General features: G+C 41.0%; 1 protein-coding gene across 7 annotated transcripts in view; it reads right to left on the reverse strand.

Annotated features, from left to right (window-relative positions):
- Positions 1–1188: 1188 nt before the first annotated feature.
- PBX1 (PBX homeobox 1) overlaps positions 1189–26155 on the reverse strand; it is a 279964-nt gene continuing 254997 nt past the window's right edge. For 5 of the 7 annotated variants that reach the window (XM_053605786.1, XM_053605785.1, XM_053605792.1 and 2 more), the window contains one exon: positions 1189–4807. In XM_053605786.1, coding sequence (XP_053461761.1) covers positions 4715–4807 — 93 coding nt within the window. In that variant the 3' untranslated portion in view covers positions 1189–4714. The remainder of the gene's footprint in view (positions 4808–26155) is intronic. The other 2 variants (XM_053605789.1, XM_053605788.1) reach the window with 2 other exon arrangements.

Here is a 26155-nt window from a genome sequence, read left to right on the forward strand (position 1 = left end):
GAAAAGAAGTAATGAGAGAAAGGGGTGGGGGCGGGGGGGGGAGAAACATTGACTGTTTTATTTATTTTAACAAAAGGAAAAAAAAAAAGTTTACAAAAAATAGAAGGTTCCAGAAGGCTTTGTGCTAGGGATTGAAACCACAAAGGTGATGTGAAAAGCTCGTCATTATTTTGTTAGGACTTAAACACAAGAGTGTTTCGGGAGAACTATTTCCTAAAGCGTTGCTTCCCAATTGTGCATTCTTACTTTGCTTTTCTTGCTTAAGTTCTGGCTGCTTTTTGAACTTAACTAGGTGAACAAGAGATTCTTAAAAATGATGTTTCTCTCAGATAAGATTGCTTTCTTTTTTCCTCAAACTAATAAAAACATTCCAAATCATGCCAGTTTTGCTATTTGCTTTAAGCAGCTGCCTAAATCCGAGGTTAATAAGAGGTGTATTGTCAGGGAAGCAAACTTAACCTCTTTAAAGCGACAGCACTAAATCTCAGTATTTCACCAACTCTTCATCCAACATCGGGACTCAAGAGATGAGCTGGCTGCTTGCTGATCTAGTCTACTTAGTCAATGGTGCCCATCATCCCAGTATCTCCCCTGGGATTCTTTTGCAAGAAAAATCCTCTGTAGTTGGGAGAAGCCTTGTGGAATGTTGTTATTAACAAGGGAGAAAGAAAAGAAAGCACTTGGCTGTGACATTCAGAATTGATCAAGGTAAAAACCTTTCCCTATGGTGTAAAAAATTCCTCTGGACCAATTTCTTGAACTTCGAAAGGGCTACATCGAGAAGCCAAGCCCCTGATTTTATTTTTCTCAGAGACTGCAGGAATGCCACACACTTTGGAAATGCGGTGAGCAATGAAACATCAACGCCTTTGCCTTTGATGTCAACTGAATTTGGAAGCAAAAAACAAGAAAACCACCTATGCTACCCATGTCATCTTTTCACATCACCTTATATACACATTAAAGGAAGAAAAACAGCAAGATAACAATCCTGACAATTAAAAAAAAGTCCTCCCCCCAAATAAACAAACCAAAAATAACACAAAATAAAACAATTTTTTTTTGTACTTTTAAGATTAGGAATAAAGAAACAAAAAGAATTTATTTCCGGGTCTCAACGTTAATAAACATAACAACGTGTTAGGTTGTACCTATTATGCTCACTATTCCAACCTTTTTTTTTTTTAAAGTTTACAAAATGAATTACTGTCACTTTTAAACATTGTGAAACAAGAAATGGATGTGCACAACTCGACACTTTTCTAGCATTCTTGAACTAATTCACAAATGCAAGAAAATAAAAGAAAAATGGGGGAAATGATGAATGTAGGTAGTTTGGTGTTAAAAACTAATGCAGGAATGATGCTCATTGTCACAGAAAGAAGAGGGGAAATTCCCCATCCTGTTTTGCGTGCTATGAGGGTCATTTTTAAAATTTTTTATTATAAACACTATTAAATTCAGACCGCTTTTTTGGTTTTTTTTTTTCTTTATCTGAATATACAAGAACATTCATTATCAAATGTTCATCATCAATACTACAAAGAACGAGACACAAGTCGCAAGAAACAATGGAAAATGTTAATAAAGCTGAAAGAATCGTTGAGTATTTTTTTGTTTGTTTTTTTTAAGTTTTTTTTAAATTTGAGTTTCTGTAGTTTCATCTTTTTTGGTATCGAAGTCAGGTTTTTCTGGGCAGAAAAACAAAAAGCAGAAGGAAAGGGGGGGAGAAAGATATGTGTGAGAAAAGGCAACCAGCAAATAAAGAACCACCACCACAGAAAAGTTAAGAACGAAACTCAGAGAAGGTGCCACTTGGCAGAGGACTGCACGGGAGCCGATTCCATGCCAGGGGGAGTCTTTAGGGAGGAGGATGTGATGAAGAGCTACCAAGTGGACAATCCCAAGGTCTAGTATCGCTTCTCCGGGGAAATCTGCTGTCAGGGAAAATGGAGCACCCCCACTCCCATAGAAAACGAAAGAACCCTGGGTGTCTGCAGGGCTGACCTAGTACGAGTTCCCACAGGCAGCTCCTTCCAAACCCATCCCTCTGGGGTCCATGTTCCCGTGCATGGCTTAATGCGGAGATCTCATGGCTGCCACGATGGAGGTGACAGTGGGCCTGGGGGGTCACTGCGGGGAAAAAGTTGGGTATAGAGGCAACTGAGGAAGTGCTGGACGAGGAAGAGGCTGTGAGAGGTGGTCATCAGTGCCATGAGTGCCCACCAGGGAGAAGCTGCCTCTGCAAATGTAGTTCTGCTCTCAACTTTTTCATACACTTAACAAGCAATCATTCAAGCCAAATCTGGGGCCATTCTGGTTGCCAAGAGAAGCCTTCTGTCGTACTTTGTCCCAAGTCAAGCAGATGTGATCCAGCCATGGTCCTGTGTGGGTAGTTTCCATATATTCCCGCTACTGAGACAAAGCTCTCTGCTGGTTCTAGTCACCATGGAGTTGTCACAAAGAAGCTCCCTGATAATCTAGGGCTGTTCTGACCATGGCACAGGTTAACAGGCATGGCCTTTTCAGTGTCCTTAGTCATAAAGGCCTAGTCTTATCTTGCCAAATATTGACTTTTTGCATTTCCTTCAAATACACACATCTTCAAGTTCCTTAGGTAACATCCCTGTCTCCCCAGAGAACACACTGAGGAACATTTTCTATTCATGACTGCAGTGCCATGCAAAATTTCTATGCCCTTGTTAGCTGGCCCTCCTCACCTCTCAGGGTCTTGTACTTCTCCCTGGAAGCCTCCCGAGCAGAGGAGGCACGACAGGGACCAAGTACATACAAGGCCACGAGTTGGGTTCAAGTACAAACCAAGAGAACCAGGTCCTATTTTTCTAGTTTGGCAGCTTTTCTCTATTCTAAAACACCAAAACTAAGAAAACCAACAGTAACTCTTCTCTTTGCCATCATAGTGGTGGCATCAGGATACCAACGGTAACCAGAAGTTAGAACAGGACAGACATTTATTGTCCCTATGTGGCATGACTCAGTTTACTTGCCCTGACTTCACATTTACAGATCGGATGTGAATGAAATCAATTTTTCCAGTCTCTTACAAGCCTCTTGGCAAGCCAGGCATAACAACCCCCATTTACAGATGAAGAAAACCAGGCACCAAGAGAGGTGACCATGCCCACCTAACTGACAGAGCTGCCATCTCTACTGCTGGTAGGGTTGGCTACAAAGAGTGAACTCAGGTGACATTTCTAGTACAGGTTACCTTCTCCTAGATGTTCCTAAGGAATAAACGTCACTGATGATTTCAATGGAAACATTACCTCCCCTTTCCCCATGATCCTAGGTCTTCAAATGAAGCTAACAAAAAGGCCATATGAGCTATGTTCTCATACAACTCTCCTTCAGAGCGATAGGTCAGGACTAGGAATGTGGTATCGTATAACACTCCGGGTAATAATACCAGATGCCTAATACATGGTAGGAAACCAGAAATGGAACAGACCCACATCTATTAATAGACATTGTTAAGTACTGCGTGTGGCTGCCTGTGCGCTCCCGAGGGGGTGGGGATAGCTGACACAGCAACCCTGGCCTTCATCACAGTCAGGTCGTGTGTACGTCATCCTGGTAAGTGCATGCTATGGGAAGCCCCAGACTCATGAGAGTCGCTAATTCAGCCAGAGTTGCTAATTCCCTCTCTCGGGCTCCTAAGGTATAGTGCTCTGGTTGCTAATGTTAAGTATTTGCAAAGGGCTTCTAGGGAATGTGAAGGTGTGGGACGGTGCGTGTGCCTACACGTGTGTATGGTGTGTGAAGGGATGGTTAGAGGACGCAGGGAGAAGAACCTCCTCCTTGGCGATGCATTCGCCACCGTGCCTAACTCAGGCCTGGTTTCCGAGTAAGTTCTAAACATCGCTTACTGAGTACTGAATGGTTTCCCAAGACTGTGCCTCTGACACGGAGAGCTGTTGTTAGGAGCACGAGAAAGCCTGGAGGAACTCTGCCCCTCCTGTTCACTTGCCCTCCCCGGTGGCCTGACCCCTCCTGTCTGGGAATCAACCCCACAGCCTGAAAGTGGACAATGTGGCACCTTCAGAAGCCCAGCTCTGGCAGTCCCCAGGAGACATCTGGGGCCGGGAGGAAGAGGAGCAAAGTGTTCCCGTCGGTGTTGTCCCCAAAGAGGAAGAGGAAGAGGAGGCAGGGGCTGGGGAGGAGGAGGGCAGTGTGGGGTGTCCCTGCTAAGAGGTAGTGAGAGAAGAGCAAGAGAAGCGAGAGGACCGTCTGTCAGCAGAGGGAGCGGGGACCCGAGGGAGGTCAATCTGGCTCCTCAAACCACCAGCACGAAAACATACAAACACGTTTATTATTTTCTTCGTCATTTTTTTTCCTCTTTAAATTTTTCTAATTGTTGAAAATATCCTTCAGTGATGTCATAGAGGACGGGGACCCCAGGAGTCTAGGACAAAGGCAAAGGGCTGGGGAAGATGAACGGGGACCGGGCTGATAGCTGGAGGCAGGGAGGGGTGGCTTCTACCCAGAAAAAAAAAAAAAAAAAGGGAAGAGAGTATAAAGAAGTGTCCAGATTGGCTGAAATAGCATCCCAAGGAAGAGAAGAGAAGGAGACTCTTATTGTGTTTGCTGATTGCTTCGACCTCCAGTCTGACCGCTTCAGCGTTGGGAGAGAAACCCCCCTCCTGCCCCTGCCCCAACTGGGCACAGGGTCAGCCGGGATGCGATTGCTGGGAGATCAGTTGGAGGTATCAGAGTGAACACTGCCAGGGCCTTCTGTAGGGGAGGTCACTGATGAAGGGGTAGTAGCATCCTGCCAACCTCCATTAGCCTAGAAGGGAAAAAGGGAGAGAAGTCAGTCCTCTGAGATCGGGTGGCTATTTTCAGCAGACAATGACAATGAAGCAACTTGTGTAAAGGACCCAGCACAGGGCCTGACACATGGGGACACTTATCAAATGGGCAGCTATTATTACTGTGGGTGATAATATTCCCCCACCCTCAGATGAGTTCAGGCCCCCCAGGGAGCCTTTGGATGTGATGTTATCACTCTGTAGTTCAGCGTAAGCCATCAGTATTATTGACAGCTGCCTGGCAGGCCAAGACACCTAAGATTTTAGTTCTGACCCCAGCAACGATGAGCTGTTGCTGATGGTGAAGGACCTTTACCTCTGGGCCCTGGTGTCTCCTTTTGAAAAATAAGAAAGTTGGCCGAAATGCTTGCTGAAGTTCTTTTTGGTTCTGGATGTTCCACATGTTTATGGGGGGCACCAGGTAACTGTTCTAAGCAGGGTTCTACACTAGCAGGTGCACAGTGATGACCTCCAGGAGGGAGGTAAGACAAGCCCATGAATGAACTATGATTCAATGCCAGAACCTCATACATGGTAGGTCCCTATTATTAGGAAGTCTCAGATGAAGGCAATGTCACATCTTGCTGGGGCATCAGGAAATATTTCATGTAAGAGGCACTCTTTAAGGCGAGCTTTGGAAAGTACAGAGGGTGATTCAGGTGAATACAACAGATTAAACAATGCTGCCAAGACTCTAAGGACTGGTCTGTGTGAACACATCTAGAGAGGTGGTGAAATGGAAAGCTACACATTTGAGCTACACTTAGTGATTATTTTTCTAAGACTCTTCCAGGGATATTGAACCACTTTTCTTTTCTGCTCTACATTGGAAGAATAAGAGTTGTCTTGGGCCACATGTTAAATACACGAACACTAATGAAAGTTGACAAGCAAAAAAAGGGTCCCTGCATACTTTTTGTGATGTCCGACATCATCGATAAGCAAAAAAAAAGTCTTTATAAAATCAGTATACACCTGGCAGGTAGCAGGTTGGACACCGTGTTAGACCCAGGAGCATCCCAACGATGAAACTTTTCAAAAAAGATTTGTTAACTGAACACCCTTAAAAAAAAATCCCAGCATTAAAATAGTTCAAGAATGATTTGCCATAGTGGTTAATTCATGATGCATAAGTCCTGACTGTTCATATGTTTTATAACATTTTATAGCATTAAAATATAAGCAAGCTAAAACGCCTTTCCCTTTCCCCCCCCCAGTTTACCTCAAGTCTGGAGGTGTTAATGTTGAACAGACCAAGTCTTAGACTTGGTGAAATGTTTTCTACTCTATTTTCCTCTCATTTTATTCTCTAAAATCTGGTGATAGATAGGGCAGGTATTATTATTACCATTTGGGAGGGGCCACCACATCAATCCTTGTATAACCCACAGCACTGCATAGATGCTAGAAAAGATTCACGAGAGAGCAGAGATGCAGGGCAAAAGCGTCCTGGTTCACCACTGACACAGAACACAGGCCTGCAAGCCTCAGAATCAGGCTTCTTTTTCCTCTGCTCTTTTCATCTACTTGGCTTTCTTTTTCCTTGGCTCACTGAAATGATGCTGCAATTGTTCCAGGGAAGCCAGGCCTTTAATTTAAAGCAGCTCCTATCAGTCTATCAGTGCTTCAGCATGAGGGTAGATTTTGTCCACACCCCAGTGAAGAGCAGATCTGGGTACCAAGAGGGCGCCCCAGACAATGCCAAGAACACCAGTCCTCAATTGTGGGCCAGTAAGTAACTGCTCTCAAGTTCCAATCTCTCGTCTCCCAGGCCAGTCAGGCCGATCCTATCACTCTTTTTCTCTGTTGGAGGACATTTTCCCCTGTTGTTTGTGATAGAAAGGTTAGATGGAGCAAAAAAAGTCGAAAATGAGAATTCTTTCTTTCCTAACAGAAAGCTTCCCCATCTTTGGGGGACCAGGACTCTGCAGTATAATCCTAATCAAGAGCAGAATTATCCAAATTCCTCTGTGGGTCTGTCATGGGGGTGACAATATTGTGGCCTCTTTCCCTTCCCACCCAAGAAATATATTCTGCTGCTATTTTAGATTGACTAAGAATGGCATATAAATTTATTTTTCTTCATAGAAAATCCTTTAATGTCATGCATGTTTTTTTATTATAAAAGTAAGGAATGCTTATACTATTTGGAAAATAGAAAATTGTTTAAACCCAAATATACAACAGCCACAATCCTGCTGCTCAGAGAGAATTACTGTTAGCATGTTGATATCTCTTGTCTATTCTAAACATTTTTATATCTGTACATTTACCTGATGGAGGTTTAAATAGGTAAATAGGCAGGTGTGTATGTTTGGGGGTGGCTGGTGGGTGTTGGCTGAGGAGTACAGAATTTTAAGGAACCTTGACAGAAGTTCTTGAAGTACATTGTCATAAAGTGGAGTAAAACAGTGGTAAAAAAGGAAAAAGTCATGTGTCTGAGTCAAGCTGGCATGAGCTAAGGGAGCTCTAAGGAAGCAGTTAGCGTCCATGTCTCAGCACATAGAGCAGAGCACTTCTATTAATTGCTCACAAAACCACTATTACTATTATTTAGCCACGCTATAATTCCATTAAGATAATAAGTGGCACCAGAAATGAAGCCATTAGTAAAGAAAATTAGTTCTGTAGTATTTCATTAAGACAAAATTGGCTAAGCATTCTATATTGTCCGGAAGGTTCTGGGAGACTTAGTGTAATCTCTGATCTAAAATAACTAGAACAAGCCAACATTTGATCTGTTTTCTTAAAAAGTTCTGCTTTGTCAGACCAGTGAGTAAGATGCCAGTGGGTACAGAGGACTCACAGATGGTAGAGACAGGCATTCAGTCGTTCAAGCTGATATTAAAACCAGCATTTTAATTATGCCAGTTGGCCTGGTGAAGAAGAATATGCATAATCTTCTATTAAAAATAAATGCATTAAATAAACCTCTTTAGCTCCTTTTTTTCCACTCCCCTTTCATCCATAAACAGGCACATGGTCACACAGACATGTGCACTCCTCAGGTTTAGTGACCAGCCATCCCAGTTTGCTCAGGACTCTGCCATGTTAGCAATGAAAGTCCCATGTCCCAGAAGCCCCCTGAGGCCTGGGGGGAAAATGAGACCCTTGTTCATCTCACTCCAGGATATGCCAACTATGACCCTCTATTTCCTGCCAAACTTAGCACACCGTACCCCTGTGGCATTCAAGTTAGATAAACACAGAAACATTTTAGAATAAGCACGTCTAACACTAGGAAATGTGGGAGAATTCTTTCTTCCAGAGGTGCTTTTTACAACGGCATATTATCTGCTGCCATTGCTAATAAAACCTCCCCAAGATCAGAAACTCTGAGCAAACCCAACTTCACCAGGTTTCCCATAAATCACCACGGCAGCTTCAGCTGTGTCATTCCAGCTTTAATGTAAGACGTTCAGAGGCTGCACCGTCTTGGGAAACAGCTGACCTCGCTTACTGCCACGTTAACCCTGGGGAGCAATTCCTTCCCTTTTCCTCCACTGCAAGTGAATATTAAGTAGGAAACTCCGCCTTGGCGTGTTTATTTATCTCTGGGAGTGGTGAGAATAGAGGGTGCTCTCATTAACAACTGGGTAGGGGTGGTGGGAAACGAGACTTTCACTTTTACTTCACCCCCCACCCCTCTCCGATGCAAACTTATTTATAAGGGACCCACTCTTCAAACTGCTAACATCAGTGACCACACCGAAGGGTTACAGGGGTGGGAGATAAATACAATCTGCAAAGCCAAACATGCCCTTTTTATCTCTGAAAACATTCCCATTGGAAGAGAGTCTTATTTCCCCCGGGTTATAAAGGCCTGGGATGCAAGGCCTGCGAAGCAGGATCCAGTGTAATCTTTAATTCCATCAGATGGAGCCTAAGATAGGAGAGAAGACTCAACCTGGAACCTCACAGTAGGAGAAGTTAATAGAATATAAAATTAGGACAAAATGCACCAACCAGCCAAGACAATAAAACCTAGACTTTCAAAACACAAAGATATTTGGAAGCGAAGTTTTTCAGGAACAAAAATGACTGTTTACTCTATAGCCTGCCCTACTGAATTTGGCATATAATTTGATATATACCGAATTTCGCTAGAACGCCATCTAAAGCAAGGAGGTCCAACTGTGGCTGGTGGACGCATGCCAATTTGGTGAGGACTTTTTTTTTTGCTTTTCTGTGTATATTATGAAAAGTATGCATGGACCCTTTCTTTGCTAAGCAGCTTTCGTTCGTGTTTGTGTATTTACTGTGTGGCCCAAGACAACTCTGACTCTTCCCATGTGCAGCAGGGGGAAAAAAAGGTTGGACGCCCCTGAATGAAAAGGCAAAACAGAAACAGGCCTGCCTGGGGAAGTAGAGGGAGCCAAGGATGGGGCAGGGGCAGACAGGAAAATCCACGTGATTTCTCCCGGCAAAACACCAAGCACAGAATCTCAACTGCAGTCCTGATTTCTCTCTCCTCTGCTATCCTCCTGAACCAGAGAGGGGCCACATAGAGGATCCAGGAGTGCCTTCCGCCCAGAACAACGCCTGCTGGGCTGAGGGCAGCCTGTCCCATCTCCTTCCCGCTCTTCCTCTGCCCTCACCTTAGCAGCACACCATTGATGCAGAGAATTCATCACCCAATGTGACAGCGCAAGTGAGCCTGGCACTAAGAAACTCTCATTTGCAACCCAGAAATACACTGAGGTGCCACAAACTGGCTGATGTCAGCACCGACTCGAGCTGGATCTGCATACGGGCCAGATGCCATTACCAGAAACGCCTTGAGCATGGGTGAGGATGTACGTGTGCTCCGCGCCCTCAATCACCCGGGCACTGGTGGGGCCAGCCAGGAAGAAAAACAGAGAAACACCAAGGCATCCTCTCTTCTTCCCATGCAAACACACACTTGTGCATGCACACACGCAGGGGTATATTAGGCAGACATTGGCTCTCACAGTAGAGGTCACATGGCAGATTGATCATTTCTCTGTCACAGTAGAAGAACAATATTTTCCTAATGTGCTTAACACTTTCCCAAGATTACACACAGAGCATTTACCAAGCAAGAGTTGCTCTGGGATGAAAAGATGCTATTGGAAAGTCCCCTTGGGGGACATCAAAGGATTCACAATCACCCTGGAGGATATTCTCTTGGTAAATAGATCCCTGCCCAGTCTGGCACCCCTCCAGTCCTATCTCCAGCTGCCACTAGAATCATCTTTCAAAAATGTAACTGTGATCATGTCACCTCCCTATTTAAACTTTCACTAGCTTTCCATTAACCTCAAGATGAGAGTCCATGTCGGGAGCAGGTCTATGACGTCCTTGACCTTGCTGACTCCCCATCCCAATGCTTGTATTTTATACTTCAACCATATCAGGCTACTTAGAAATTTCCACAACAGAGCAGCCACCTCATGCCTGCTTCTTTTGCTTCTTTCCCCTTGAGTACCATGCCCTCATTCATCCAGTTATGCCCTATTCACCCCTTGGCTGATTTTGAAGACTGAGCTTCAGTGTCCTTGTACCTCCAACCTGTCCCCTGGCCACCGCTCTTCCTCCTGCAGGGCCCCCAGCTCTCTGCCTGTACCCCTACCCAGCACCTGCGCTGCGTCTGTTCCTTCACAGGTCCGTCTCACCCACCAGACCATAAGAGAAGGACTGTGGGGTTTATCTTTGATTCCAAAGTGCTTACTACAGTGCCTGACACATCACAGATTTTGATAAATGTCTGTTGGAGAGGCACAGGAGGAAGCAAACAGTTAGTGAAACGGTGACCTCCATCCTCCAACGTAGGCGTGGAGAAATAAATGGTGTCTGATCCCTGATTTCTACAGTTCAGTCTGACTATATGTAAAACACCTAGAAAATATTCAAAGCCAACAGAAGAAGTGCCCAGTTTCGGATAACTTAAATTCAGCCACTGAACTTCGTAGCTTATCCCAAACATGTAACTATGATTAATATTTAAACTGTTCTGTTTTGACTTAAAAGAAAGAAGCTGAGAAAGACACTGGATCCTGCCTGCCGCAGTGACACAGCTTAGTGCACCGTCTCAGCGAGGAGTGTCCTCCAGAAGGGCACAGAGAAGGAAGACACGGCCCTGCACCCGGCACAGTGGGAAGTGCAAACATGCAGAACAGACGGAGTCCCCTAATGGCCTGTTGAACCTTTGACCCCTTTATCTTTCCTCACTCCGGGTGAGACCCACAGGCAGATTCACCTTCCACCTTAGGATCTAGGAACAACGTTGACAGATAAAATATAGAATGCCCAGCTAGACTTGAATTTTGAAACAATAATAAATCACTTTTTAACATAAGTACATCCCACGCAGTATTTTTACTTGCTAAATCTGGCAACCCTATCTGGAAATAACATGTGTGATCTGACAGAAAAGGTGGTATTCTGGCCTCATTTGGTACTACAGGAAAACTCAGGATCAATTTTGCTGTTTGTCTTACTTTGACATTTTGCATTAATATCTTCATCTAGGAACTTCATCCCTGTGGCTGAGACTACCTCTACCAATCCTACCAAGACAGAAGCCCGTCTAGCTTCTGCTTTTTTTTTTTTTTTGGCATTTATTACAGTTCCTTGAAGAGTGTGATTGTGACTTGCTGTTATGATGGGAAGGCTGCTTAGGAGTCTCAGCTCACCACACACCTGCCATCATATTCCCCAGAAGGCAATCCTCCTCTTGGATTTCTCTTGCTGCTGCCCAATATCACACCACCACACTCCTGTCTAGCCTGGCTCCCACCAAACCTCTTGGGCCCCGGGGTCTTGCTGTATAGGTCTGTATGTTCAGAGAGATCAGCAGTGCAATCGGCCATTCATGGTACAGAATAGACGCCCTTGCTACAAAGACTTCTGTAGTTCAAGTTGCTGCAAAGAAATGATAGACCCTTCCTTTGCCAGCGTGAGGTTCTTTTTACTCTTCGGAGAGATTTTGAGAAGTGTTCTTGTGCTTGTGTGTCCATCTTCTCTGGTCTCTAGATATCACTGCCATCTTTCAAGGCCCAGCTGGACAGTCACTTCCTTCTCATATGTTTCTTCAGGGCACACTGTCACCTGCCTCTCTAAATTGTAGCGCTGCTGACTTTCTGACCATTCATTTTTGCCTTTAACCACATATAGTTCTTACTTATCTTTTAAAATCTCCCTGTGAACACCAGATCTTTTTTGCTGTCATCACTTGTTTTTTTGTTTTGTTTTGTTTTGTTTTTGCAATTTTTGGCCAGGGCTGGGTTTGAACCTGCCACCTCCGGCATATGGGGCCGGTGCCCTACTCCTTTGAGCCACAGGCGCACTCCCATCACTTAGTTTTTAATACCACAAATTATGTACAAATTCAGTGCCTACTTTGAGATATATACTGGTCATGTAGTTGTAGATAAAACAAAATTTTAAGGAATTCTGCTATCAAGGAGTTTAAAATTTAAGGAATTCTACTCTAAAGGAGTTTACTGTTTTGTGGGAAATAGATGTTTGATGAGTTCTCAAACACACACACACACACACACATATATATAGATATATATTGTGGATGGTAATATGCATATGCCAGCAGAGAGGAGAAAACAGGGACCACACTGGGGCTTCTGGAAAGTCAGCCTGAAATGAACAAAAAATAGACAAAGAGAGGAGCAAAGAGAAGCCCGTTGAAAGGCTGTGAAGAACTGCACAGAGGCCAAAAAGGATGTAGCAGTGAACAGTGGTGAGTGAACCAAGATGGGGCAGGAGGGTAGGAGACACCTGCCCATGTTTATCCTCAACGAGATGGGAAAGCATTCAACAAGCCTTTGCAGGAGAAGGATCATGTTTGACACAGTTGCTGCTCAATTAAACACTTGAATTGACCGGGTGGAGAAATGAACAGCAGAGACCTCCCTTGGCGCCCCTCCCTGTGGACACTGGGCTGCCTGGCTGCCGGTGCTCATCATAACTGCACAGTTATGCGGGGCCATTATAGCTAAGTGTCTTACTCTGGATCACAAATATATAACAGCACATAAACCCAGTATGTACTCTTAATCCTACTTCTCAGGAAGGGAAACTAGAACTCAGAAACCAACACTTGCCAAACTCAGTTCTCATTACATGTTGCTGCCTTTTGGCCATTTCAGGTTCCAAAAGTGAGGCTGTGTGACAATTTGTGGGTGCTACAAGTAGAACATGGCCACCCCAGAAGCTCATGGTCAAAGGCAGATGACTCATGCCCTTTGATTCACCTTCAGGGAGCCTTTGTGTTGTCAGATGTTAGAACGCATGAACCACAACACTGGCCTCAGAAAATCCAGAGCATCCTAACACATGCTGCCACTGAACCACAATCCACTTCATCAAAGTTGGTTTTGGACAAGACCAACTCTACTCCTCCAGGTTTATATTTCTAAGGCACTAGCATGGGTGGTACCATCTCGTCAGTTAATATTGTTTAACACACATTGGTGGAGCTCTGGTCTAAGCTAAGCTACTACCTCAAATTTTATCTTGCATGTATGTCCTGGGGTGCTCACTCAAAACCCATTTGCGAGACTTTATTAATTGTACCACTGTCATAGTGTGCACACCTGCCAGTATCCTAACACTGCGGTACTGGAGCACGTTGTAAAGCAACTCAGAGATCAAGATTACTTTAGCTCCTCCTTAGCTCTATTCTTTTCTCACAAATCTGTTGTGAAGACCCAAAATGAATACTGCCACTTAAAACATCTAAACACAGAGGATGATTTTAGTTGAGCATCTTTGTAGCTGACACAGGATATGAGCTTATGTACATTTCTAGGCTTGGGGTTAGAGCTACTTTCTCATTTCTGTTAAAAGTACTAATAGAGCAGTTGTACATAATGTTTCCACGTTCCACAGACTTATGGGGTCCATAGGCTACACATAATAAAGTATGGTACATCTTAAAGTTCATTTTAATTTAACTTTTCAACGGTTATCCTGATCTGGCAAAGAAAAGTAAGCTCAGCTTGATTTAGCTAAATAGAAGTGTCTTGGTGTAGAGAACTGTATTTATATCTGAATAAACATCCGCTGTACTCACAACTGCACAAACCAAAAACACAAACACACATACGTACATGAACGCAATACTCAAAAATAGTCATAATGTTCACATACTTCACGTTTGCACACAGAGCTAATGTACGTTGAAGAATGTACTTGTAGCACCTATAGAATGCACATGGACACCCCCCCCACACACACACACAGATGCAGCTTCTACTGGGAAAGAGGAGCTATACAAGATAACAGACAATTACATTTACTCACAAAGTCAACCTAGAGGATTTAAACAAAGGGTATTTTTTTTACTCTCAATATAAATTATCTGATTGGCTGACTCTATAACAGCCCTGAATTCTTTACTTTATAACCATTTATTTTGCTTCGGCTCTTTTGACAAAGCTATTATTAATAAGGGCACACACACAGAGGCTATACATACATCTTCCCAATGCTGTGGCTGCACTTGGAACACAGACACAGCCAGCGCGCAAGAATGTGCCCTGGTGGGGTAAATCTTAAGGCTATTTACCACGATACAGGAAGCTAAACTCCTTCCACTTTTCTGACCATCCGAGAGACAGCAATTACCCCAGATTATCAGACCAACAATGACATGCCACGTAAAGACAGACACTGAGCCAACTCCACATCCCAAAGACTGGCATATTCAAGTACACTTAGGACATTAATAGCAATTTACGTGCCATCACTGAGACAAAGCCACAAAGGCTCCGTTGGCAGCCTCTTATTTTGAAGCCTATTATTTGTGGGAGTTACAGGCTATAATCACAACAGAAACTTTCAAAACCCTTATCTTCCGTGACGCACCAAATCTATTTCAGAGCCGTAATTGCTATGTCACCGGAGAGTTTGCTGCTTAATGCACTCAAATGCCATTTAGTGTTTGCAGGGTCATTACAGCTAACAGAAGGGTAGGGGGAGATATGGTGGGAGGCTGTGGGGGGTGCAGACAGAGAATGTTGAGGAGAATGTGTTAGGATGGGGTGCTAGCTTTTACTGTGTCTAATTTGCTTATGGGAGGATATTGTTGTTTTAAAAATTCTATTTACCGATGCAACAAAAGCAAGAGCTTGAAAACAATCTATGGACTCAAGAATTCTGAATTCATTTGATGCCATCCTAGAGCTATTCAGTGGATGCTGGGGGGTGCCCTCTTTTATTCTGGGATTCTTATCAAAGTGTAAGGTGGTTCAAGTCTTTAAATTTTTTATATATTCCTTTTAAATAGTGCTGGAAATCCCTGCAGTAGAAATCTGCAGTACTGTGGGCTCAGAAATGTGAAATGGATTGTCTTTGCATAAGCTGCTACAGAATCAAAAGGAGAGAGAGCACGATAGTAAGATGGCCAAGTTCAGTAACTTAGAAGAACACGCCACCTTACAGACGGATGGTAAGAGAAGAGGCCAGGAGACTGATAGGACATTGGAAACAAGACAAAACATCTGGTCATTCAAAATGACACTTCCTTGACCTAAGTCTAGTTTAGGTCATAAAAAAGCTTTTTAAATATACATACAGCTTTTATTTCTTCAACATGGCTATAAACTAGGCAAGGACTTATTTATTTGGCTTAGGCTAATACTAGGCACAAAGTGAATCTTGGAAGAAAGTTCCGATTGAGTGTCGTATCTCTAGATTCTTTTAGAAAATCTTATGTTCTATTTTATGAGCCTAAGTTTTTAATGGGTCAAAAATAAGATTTGAGGGTTAATTTTTTTTCTTAACATTAGTACCAGTAACCTATACAGCTTTGCCTCTAGTTTTCCTGGGACAACAATGCTGCTTTCACTCTATAAACTTTCTATGGAAATAGAAGGAACTTATTTCACATGAGTCCTCCTCCATTCAGAAACAGAATTTTTGCTATTTTTTAAATGTTGGCCAAGTACGGAAGCATTAATACCCTTATGATGTAGGAATTCTTAGAAATCAGTAAGAAAAGAATGGACATTTCAAGAATACATATGAAAGGACAATAAACATACACAAAACATCCACTCTCACTAGGAACTCAAAAAATACAAATGAAAGTAAGTATGAGACGTAACTTTATAATTTGATAATTGACAGAGATTGAAAAATTATTAAGATACTGCTGTTGAGGGGGTGGGGGGATGGAAATCATCATAAACTGCCAATGGGAACCGTAAATTAATAGAGATTTCCAGGAGAAAATTTAAAATGAATCACAAAGACTTTAGATCTGTTCATATTCTTTGATCTAATAATTCTATTTCTAAAAATTTATCCAGGGAAATAATAGAAAATATGAATTTTCTATAATGGAAAATATGAATTTTCTATTATAGAAAATACTAAATTTTCTATAATTGAATCTGACCACTGTATTATTAATAATAGTAAAAAAACAAAACCACAGAAAACAGTTTACATGTTCCACAGTACAGATTGATTAAATAAATTATGGACTTTCCCTATCACAGGCTTCTATGCAGTTATTTAAAGTTATGTTTGAGAAGAATGTTTAATGATATGGAAAATATTCATAACATATTTTTAGTAAAATAAGTAGGTTATGAAATGATATGTAACTTTTCTACACCCACCCACACACAAAACACACACTTAAACACAATGCTAGAAGACTTTAAAGAGCACGAAGTTAGCAATTAATTTTTGTCTGTGTGACTTTCTTGCCATTCTCCAAATTTTCTACATTAAACATTTTAATCAGATAAAAAGTAAACGTAAAATTTAAATAAAGCATCTAAGCAAGGTCCATATCTTGGAGAAGAGAAGCCGCGGAATTTGTGGCCAAATACAGGTCTCACCAAGAAAGGCTGAGGAACCGGGACTTCATTCCTTAGAGAAGAGAAAGTTAGCAAAGTGATTTCATTAGCCTCTTCAAAATACAGCAAATTACCAGTGAAGAGTGTCAGTCAGTTGTTTTTCCCTTTCCTTGAAAAACAGAGGGGCCAATGGAAATAGCTCAACAGAAGAATCAGCTTGGACAAGAGGGAGAGATGCTCCAAAACAGGCATGGGGGCTCCTTTTCATTTTCTCTGCCTTAATGCCCAATACAATTACTGGTTAATAATAGAGCCCAAGAAAACGTGTGCTGAACAAATGAGTCAATGAAAGAAGGGTGGATCAAGCTCAAGGTCACGGAGACAACATGTGCCCCAAAGAAAAGTATGGGGCAGAGACTAAACAGCAACTGCTATCTGGACTCTGAATCTACAAGCCATGACGGAGTTCTGGTCTGAGTTGGCGGAGATCACATGGGACAAGATGTAAAGAAGTTGGAGGTAAAAGACAGGTTCTGGGCTTCGCTAAATGATAAGAAGAAGAAACAAAAAAGCCACTGTCTTATGAGAAAGATGCTCTGGACGACAGAAATACAAAAATGCATCTATTTGAGGGGGTTCTAGGCAGTCTGAAAAATTCAGTCCCAATAGTGTGGGTCCTAGAAACAAACAAACAAACAAACAAAAAGAAACCCAACTCCAAGGCATTGACACCAGGTTCAACTAGACTCACTTGAAAAAGCACCCATTAAACACCTACTATCCTACTATGCACCTGGCCTCAGCTGAAGGGTGGGATACAAAACCACAATCCTGCACTTCAGAAATGTCCAGTACTGAACGAGCGGGTACTTCCCAGAGAAGAACGGCCTGAGCCCAGTCATGTGGGATGGGCTGGGGAGAGTCTACTGAGGATTGCCTGTAGGGAAAGTCAATCTTACTATGACAAGAGAGGAGGAAAACACACAGAAACTGGTCTACAGAAGAAGTAAAAGAAGGTTCCAGGCCACACAGTGGTGCGTTTTCATGGGAAAAATCATTTCATCAGATAAGGAGTGAAAACGGACACTGGCAAGTCTACTGAAAGCTTGCCTTCAGATTTTTGTTTGCTTATTGCTGTGGTTCTGATGCCTGGTTTCTCCCTGTCTGAACATCTTTATTTTTGCTTACATTAAAAAAAAATCCTAATTATTTTAATAAACTTGAATTAAATAAGTTAATGCACATAAACTGCCTGACATATAAAAAGAAGTCCATGTTAGCTATTAATATAATTATTAAGTGCCATTTTAGCCTGCAAATTTCCTATCCTTATTGTTTTTTAATTGTTCTTTAAATTGCTGCTTTAAACCACTTCCTTATTTTATTACTTGATCTTTCCGTTAATCGTTGTGTCTTCTGAGCTGATATTGTTTTAACCGCTCTTCCTAACTTTGTTTCCACTATTCTCTTTAGTTCTTGTTTCTCTTACTTGCCTGTGTCCTCTTTAACCTTCATTTGTCCATTTTACCCGTAATTTTATAACACTCCTGTCAATATTATCCTTCCATTGCTTTGTAGTCGAATAGTAAATTCTTAAATTTTTGTTACTATTTTTTCTTTTTGATTTTTCTAATTTCATTTATATCATCCTTGTACCCATTGCATCAATTCTTTTCACTGATTAAAAAAGTCTATCTCTACTTATATTTCACACCTAGATTCCTAGAACAGTCTTGCTTCTATTATAATAAACCACTGAGTGTCTCTATGAAGAGACTGGATCTAAAATCGTGTTCTCTGTGTGTGATCACTGGGTCATTAGCTAAGCTGGCCAACCAGATATGACACAGTAGAGGTGCAGAGTGGGCTCTATCCAGAAAAGGACTTTGTATATAATTTTCCATAATTAATTTTAATAAAGGAATTGACCAGTCTCAAATCTTCTACATGGCACCCCGATAGGATATGCAACAGAATATTGATGACTGGGTTCTCAGAGTTCTTTCCCATATCATCCAGGCTCAAAAATTACCAGGCAACATAACAAATTACCTTACTAGAAGGTTTTTGCCAACTCCCTTTACTCAGCATAAGGGCTACAGGTCAAGGATCCACCTGGATAAAGGGAAAAGAATAGAGGCTTTGGAGTTTGATCTGGGTCCATATCCTAGCATGGTCCCTTGCTGGCTATTTGGTCTTGGGGAATTACTTGACTATTCTGAGTCTCAGTTTTCTTATCTATAAAATGAAGATGGCAATATTTATAAAGACATTCAACTTTAGCGGGGGCCTCAATAAAGGCTGTAAGTTGGTATTCTTAGTATGGATACTGGTGAAGGTTCAAATTCTCTCTGGAACTTTAAGCATGTAATTTTGACGTCCTCAAACTTTTTAAATGGGGGCCAATTCACTGTCCCTCAGACCATTGGAGGGGCAGACTATAGTTAAAAAAAACAAACAAAAAAAACTATGAACAAATTCCTATGCACGCTGCACATATCTTATTTTGAAGTAAAAAAACAAAATGAGAACAAATACAATCACACTGCCTCATGTGGCCTGCGGGCGGCAGTTTGAGGACCTCTGATGTAATCAGTTGTGCTTTTTTACCTTTATCACTCTAGAAAAAGCACAGAGCTCTCACAACTTCTGGGGAGTCTCTCCAGAACCTTCGCTCTGATGAGAGAAGGGACTGAGGGTTCCCCCATTAAGGGCTTTTATTTTATTGACAGAGTTTTACTTTGTCACCCTTGGTAGAGTGCCATGGAGTCAGAGTTCACAGCAACCTCCAACTCTGGGGCTCAAGCGATTCTCTTGCCTCAGCCTCCCTAGTACTAGCTGGGACTACAGGCACCTGCCACAACACTGGCTATTTTTTTGTTTGTTTATATATTTAGCAGGCCTAGGCTGGGTTTGAACTTACCAGCCCCAGAGCATGTGGCCAGCACACTAACCCCTGAGTAGAGCCTCCTCCTCTTAAACAGGGTATTCTCTGTGTAGGGCTCAGATGAGGATGGGCTTTCACATGTTCAGGAGAGACCACTCTCCTTACGAGGAAGGAAGTATAATTTTAATCAGTTGGGTGACTTTTAAAAAGCAAAACAGTTTATATTGGGGAGAGATATCAGAAAATGAACTGGACTTCAACCTAAGGAACACTAGGGAAAAGGGGGAGAAATAGCAAAAGACAAGTGTAGGGAAATGTACCGTCTTACAAGTGTGGAAATCATGTCATGATTTAATTTGCTAGTATCACGAGTTTGTTTTTGTATTTTTTGAAAGTTTTCTTCTTGAAAAAGGAATATAAGCCCCTTTTAAAGCAGGCATATCAGTGCAGAACCGAAGGCAAGTGTGGAATAAACCAGCAAATCTGATTTAAAATGTTCTTTCTAGCAGTGCTTGGCTACAAATTATAATGAGGGGGTGAGATGTTAGGGGTAGGAGTGGGAGGGGAGCCTTGGACTGGAAGAGAACATTTTGTGGATAACTTCGGGTTCTGTCCTTTCTTTTCTTTATTATTTGTTTTGTAAACTAAGAGAATGGGGTAGATACAAGAAAATCAAGGGCAGGAAATTTATATACAAGTGTGTTACATTTGCAAAACTCAGAGAATGGACACTTAGGATTTGCAAATTTAATTGTGTGCAATTTTATCTCAGAAGAGAAAAATCTGCAAATGAATATTGAACTCTAGTTAATGATACTAGTAGTATTTATGTAGAGGAAAAAGTACTGTTGTCTGCTATTTGCTTTGAAATGCATGAAAAAAAACAAACCCAAGATGAATAGGTAGATGAATAGAAGGATGCTGATATACACGGTGAAGCCAGGAAGTTAAATATTAATGATAGATGCTAGGTGGTGGGTATACTGGTTATAGTTAAATATTAATGATAGACGCTAGGTGGTGGGTATACTGCTTTCACTGTAAAATTCTTTCAAGTTTTCCATAGGTTTGAAAAATTTCAAAATAAAATGTTGAAAAAAATTTAAAAGGTAATATCTTGTCAAAGATCAAATAACGTTAAGTAGCTGGGCTCATCTCTTGGTTCTCTATTCTGTTCCATACATCTACCTCTCCGTTTTTGTGCCAGTACCATGCTGTTTTGATCACTATCAATTTATAGGATAGTCTGAGGTCCAGTAGCGTTAATTCCTCCTCCTTTGTTTTTATTTCTGAGTAATGTCTTGGCTATTTGAAGTTTTTTTCTGATTCCATATAAAACGAAGTATTATTTTTTTGAGATCTTTAAAGTATGACAGGGAGTTTTAATACGGATTGTATTCAAATTGTATATTGCTTTGGGTAGTATGGACATTTTAACAATGTTGATTTTTCCCAGCCATGAGCATGGTATGTTTTTCCATTTGTTAACATTTTCACTATGAAACCAATTTAATAGCCCAAGAAGAAAGGGAAAGGGGAGAGGGAGGGGAGGAGAGAGAGGAGGATGGGTGGAGGAACAGTACTTGGTGGGACCACATCTATGGTGCATCTTACAAGGGTACATGTGAAATTTACTAGGTGTAGAATGTAAATATCTTAACACAATAACTAAGACAATGCCCTGAAGGCTATGTTAACCAGTTTGATGAAAACATCTCAAATTGTATATAAAACCAGCACATTGTACTCCATGATTGCATTAATGTACACAGTTATGATTTAATAAAAAAAAAAATAAAGGTAATATCTTTAAAGCAAAGAAAGCAAGGTAAGCCCTAGATAGAATTTAAAGACATCAGACATTAGAGAAGAGCTTGTAAAACTTAATGTGTTTAAAAATTACCAGGGGATCTAGTTAAATCCCAGCATCTGACTTAACAGGTCTGGGTGGGGCCTGAGATTCTGTGTGACTCCCAGGCTCCCAGGTGATGCTGTTGATCCGCAGGCCACGCTGTGAATGGACTAGCAGGAAAGAACAGCCAAGCAGAGGCTGTGAGCAAGGGCTTAGGTCACATGGGAGACCTGAAACAGACCTTGAACCTCCTGTAAGCCCCAAAGGGTTTAGGCTTTAAACATAAAGGTTCAAGATGAGTTCAAAGACATGTCCTGCTTAGGCTTGAAAAATTATTGGGTCAGATGAATTAGTGGCTGACAGAGAAGAAAATTACTACAAATAGAACCAGAATAAATGTAGATATTTCTATATTTATATTTAAGTCTTCCTCTATGTCATTTCATTGTTTAAAGCAAATTATTATGCTAATCTCAGTTAACTTCTTGTACATGGTTAATTTTTAATAAAGCATTCTATTTATTTCTGGAAATGCTTACTTAAGCATAATGTACAGCTCCCTGCGTTTTGTGTTAGGGTGTCTGCTCTGTTCTCACGGCAGGGTCACACCTCTGACACCCTCACACCATTTCTGATGGCTCCCAAACAACTCTCAAGGCACCTAGAACTTCTCTGTCCAACAAAGTAGCTACCAGAGCCAAGTGGCTATTTAAATTCAATTTATCAATAATTAACATCAAGTAAATTAAAAATCCATCTTTTTTTTTTTGTTACACTAGTCACATTTCAAGTGCTCAATAGCCATGTGTTGCTAATGGTTAACTTTTTGTTTATTTGTTTGTTTTTTGAGACGAGTCTCACTCTGTCGTCCTGCCAAGTGCCATGGCATCAGAGCTCACAGCAACCTCAAACTCTCGGGCTCACGTGATCTACTTGCCTCAGCATCCCAAGTAGCTGGGCCTAGAGGTGCCTGTGACAACACCCAGCTAGTTTTTCTATTTTTAGTAGAGACAGAGTCTTGCTCAGGCTGGTCTCAAACTCCTGAACTCAAGCAATCCACATGCCTTGGCTTCCCAGAGTGCTAGAATTACAGGCGTGAGCCACTGCACCCGGCCTTAATGGTTAACTTCTGATAGTGCTGAAATGGAACATTTCTAGCAATGCAAAAACTTATATTGAATAGCATGGCTCTAGAAGAAAACAACAGCTTTTGCTAGAGTCACAACATCTGTCAGAGAATGGTAATATCAATGACATTTTTAAGACATTCACATACAACAGAACTTCCATAGTAGACCAGCTCCCTACACTGACCACCTCCTTAAGTTGACCTAATTTTCATAGACCGGACATGTACCACAAGTCCTCAATGAAAGTTTCTTATATTGGCCATAGAACTATGAATTTATTTATATATATAGTAAATGCCTCTTATAATGGCCATCTCCAAAATTGAAAAAAAATATTTAATATTACATTGATTGTACAGGGTGGTACATTTCTTCCCTTTCAGAGAATTAGAGGACTAAACCAGATAATTCTCATTTCTTTTAGCTTGCAGTGATTTTATGAAATGTAACAACTGTCCTATTTATGTTTGTATCATGGAGCTGGATATTAAAGGATCTCAATAAACATTTGTTAAATTTGTAAAATGTTTTAAAAAATTTGCTTTATTTATTCCGTCAAATTACAACATATTTTGAGTTCTAAATATATAATATTTAGAGATATGCAAAATAATTTTTCCAAACTGATTGGAAATCATCCAGATTGACCGTTTTTTCTTTAATTATCAAATTTTTAAATAACAACAGGAGATTCTAAGAAAGAAGTCTAATATTTTATCTGAAAACAAGTTTGTCTATAAATATGGAACTCTTTCTTAAAAAGCAAGAAGGAGCAAGGGCTAGGCTAAACAAGAAGAGGACCATTTTCAGAAATCAATGCTAACGTTTCCCACAATTAAACTTAGCCTATTTTATTAGCTTAATATTTACTGAAGTCTAGAGGGGCCATGCCACTTTCAGGAGTGGTAACCACAAAAACAAACTGGCTTTTGAGGCTGTGATTTTCCTTCACAGAGCAGAAGTTAGGGACAACTTGAGTCTGGATCAGCTAACCAGATCCTACCTGAAGGACAGGATGGCTGCAGGACCAAATGTGGGCCAGCTGGGAAGGATGCTATAAAACACCAATTCCAATGAAAAGATCATGGTACACATTATCATCTCACAGATGGAATATTTCTAAAAACACAATATTCTCTTTTATTTGTAGCTCTGAAGTATCCTGTCTTCTTGCATTTTCTTGAGAATACAATCGTTGGAAGATGGCTTAGACAAAATACAGCTCTACTATCCTTTTTAGAGTTTAGGAAACTGAATCCTATGGAGGAAAAGTGACTGTCCACAGTCATGCAGGCAGAAGGGAGATGCGCGCGCGCACACACACAATATGAATGTGATAATGTTTGCAGCGATCATATCACTAGGTTTAAGATCAACAAGACTTGTGACTAATTCTACAAAGAAATTAGGAATTTCTACAAAAGGAAGCTTTTCATTATAAGTCCATGGTATATCTGTTTGGGTAGGGGTGGTATCTTTTTCAAACTATTGCTGCATGGTCCTGAATTCCTCTCTTCTGCTATATAATTTAATTTCAAATTCCCTCCTAGATTCAGAGTTAGTCAGTTCCCTCATCCTGATTTTCTAAGAATAGGAAATCCAATCACACACAAAGTACTCAATGAGACTAAAAAGGAAAATATGGCCTGACAGGCATCAGGGTTTTGTTTCATCTCAATAAGTTTCTCCAACCTGACTTGGATGTAACATGACGTATCCTCATTCCCAAGGTCAAAAATGCTTATGTTTATTGAATGCGTGGATAAAGGAGTGAATGAATGAATGAGTGAATCAGCCGTTGAATTACCTGACATCACTCGTTTTCTGCACTTCTAAGGGCTTTCACTAAGCAGCTGGGGAAAAAAGTTGAACTTCATGTGAAATCAAAATACTGTGATTGTCTTTGCTTATATAACTTCTGTGGGCTGAAAAAAAATGCTTTTCTACTCTCAGATCCTGAATTGGCCTGGTGTTAGGTTTAAAGGCCTTGGAATGTGAGAAGCAAAGGCACTCAGTCTGTTTCCCTTTGGTTCTGTGAATCAGGCTGTAGACCTCCCGACGAAGGGAGTCCATCTTGCCTAGGCCTATTGCCTTCAAACTTACCAGGTGTCACGATGTTAAGACCCCTCCATTCTCCCCACTCCCTTTACCCCGACAGCCTAGGGCTCTTCACTGGTATCTGACCCCAGCACCAGAAAGTACCAAAGACAACCAGCTGGAAGCCCTTCAAAATTCCAGTTCAACTTGGTAAAATAAAAGAGTTAAAATTTTTTATAGTCAAAATGAGTTTTTAAAGATTTGCATATGAATTTTAATTATCATTCTCACTTCCCAGTCCTCCAATTCTACATGTGGCAACATCTTATTAATATATACTTTAAGTGGAGGAGGTCTCCCAGAAGTAGTTAAGGAAAAAATTGAAATTCTGGCATGTGGCCAACTGTTACTAAGTCACCCCCGTGATATCCAAATGTCTGACATGCATTTGCTTAGATAGGAGGCTATTTTTGGCCTTTACGGTCTATTTATTTACTTTGTAAAATTTTTTCCCCTCTCACCTAATGTGGGGGAAAAGAAAAGCAAAATAAAAATACCTATATTATGGTTTATAAAAATAAAATTTCCATCTTTTGTCCACCACTATAATGATCACAGGGATAAACTGATGTTAATGACTGGTTGCCTTTATAGAGACAGCACTCCTCACACTTTTGGTGGAAATGGATAACATTTCCATTTTCACCAAAACTACTGAGTAAGAAAAATCTATAGGGATACCTACTTACATTTAAGACTGGCTGGAGTGAATTCATTCCCTTAACTCATCATTTTACAACAATTAAAAATAAATTGTTTCACCCTAAAGAATAATGCTTTCTGCTATCACAAAATTCAAGAATTCAAAGAGAAAAGTTCGTGTAACAAGAGTGTATTTTCCTTTCCATTTGGGTTTCAAGATAGAATTTGAGGGGGATAGAAAAAGTACTGCAGTGGGCTAGAAAGTCGAGAAGACACTAGGTCTAAAGAAAAGTTTTTTGGGGGGGTTTCTACAATTTAGGGTGGTGTCACTTGAGCTAACACTAAGAATCAAAGATTGTATGTGTAGAACTCTAGAATCATCAAAATGAAAGAAACTTTCAAGCCTCCTTATCTGGTGAATTTTACAAATGAAACAACAAACACAGAGAGGTGAAGAGACTCCTCAAAAGAAAAGCCACAAGAAAGATCCAAGTTGCCCAATTTCAAGTTATTCCCACCTTGCGCTGGGTTGTCCTGGGAGGCTCCAGCCAAGAACGTAACAGAGCAGTGAGCATCCCAGTAGGAACAGTGTCATACAATGTATTGTTAGATGAACGGCTACCCAACACACAGGTTCTCAACTTTCTTAATGCCGCAATGTATTCTCATTGTTAAAAAGGGGTCGCGACCCACAGGCTGAGAACTGCTGCTTTATAAGAATTCTTTTAGGATAGGAACGCAAAGACTCTTTTAGGACAAGAGGAATGAGGAATTAAAGGAATTATTTATAGGAATTATTCTATTGCTAAGGATAATTTAGTAAAATCATCACCACATAATTTTGTATATTAAATGCTGATTTGAATCTTATTCTCAGATAATCTGTACTAACCAAATAGCTTGGAAAACTTTTTCTACAAGGGAGACGT

Source organism: Nycticebus coucang, chromosome 10 (assembly GCF_027406575.1).
Source record: "Nycticebus coucang isolate mNycCou1 chromosome 10, mNycCou1.pri, whole genome shotgun sequence".
NCBI lineage: Eukaryota > Metazoa > Chordata > Mammalia > Primates > Lorisidae > Nycticebus > Nycticebus coucang.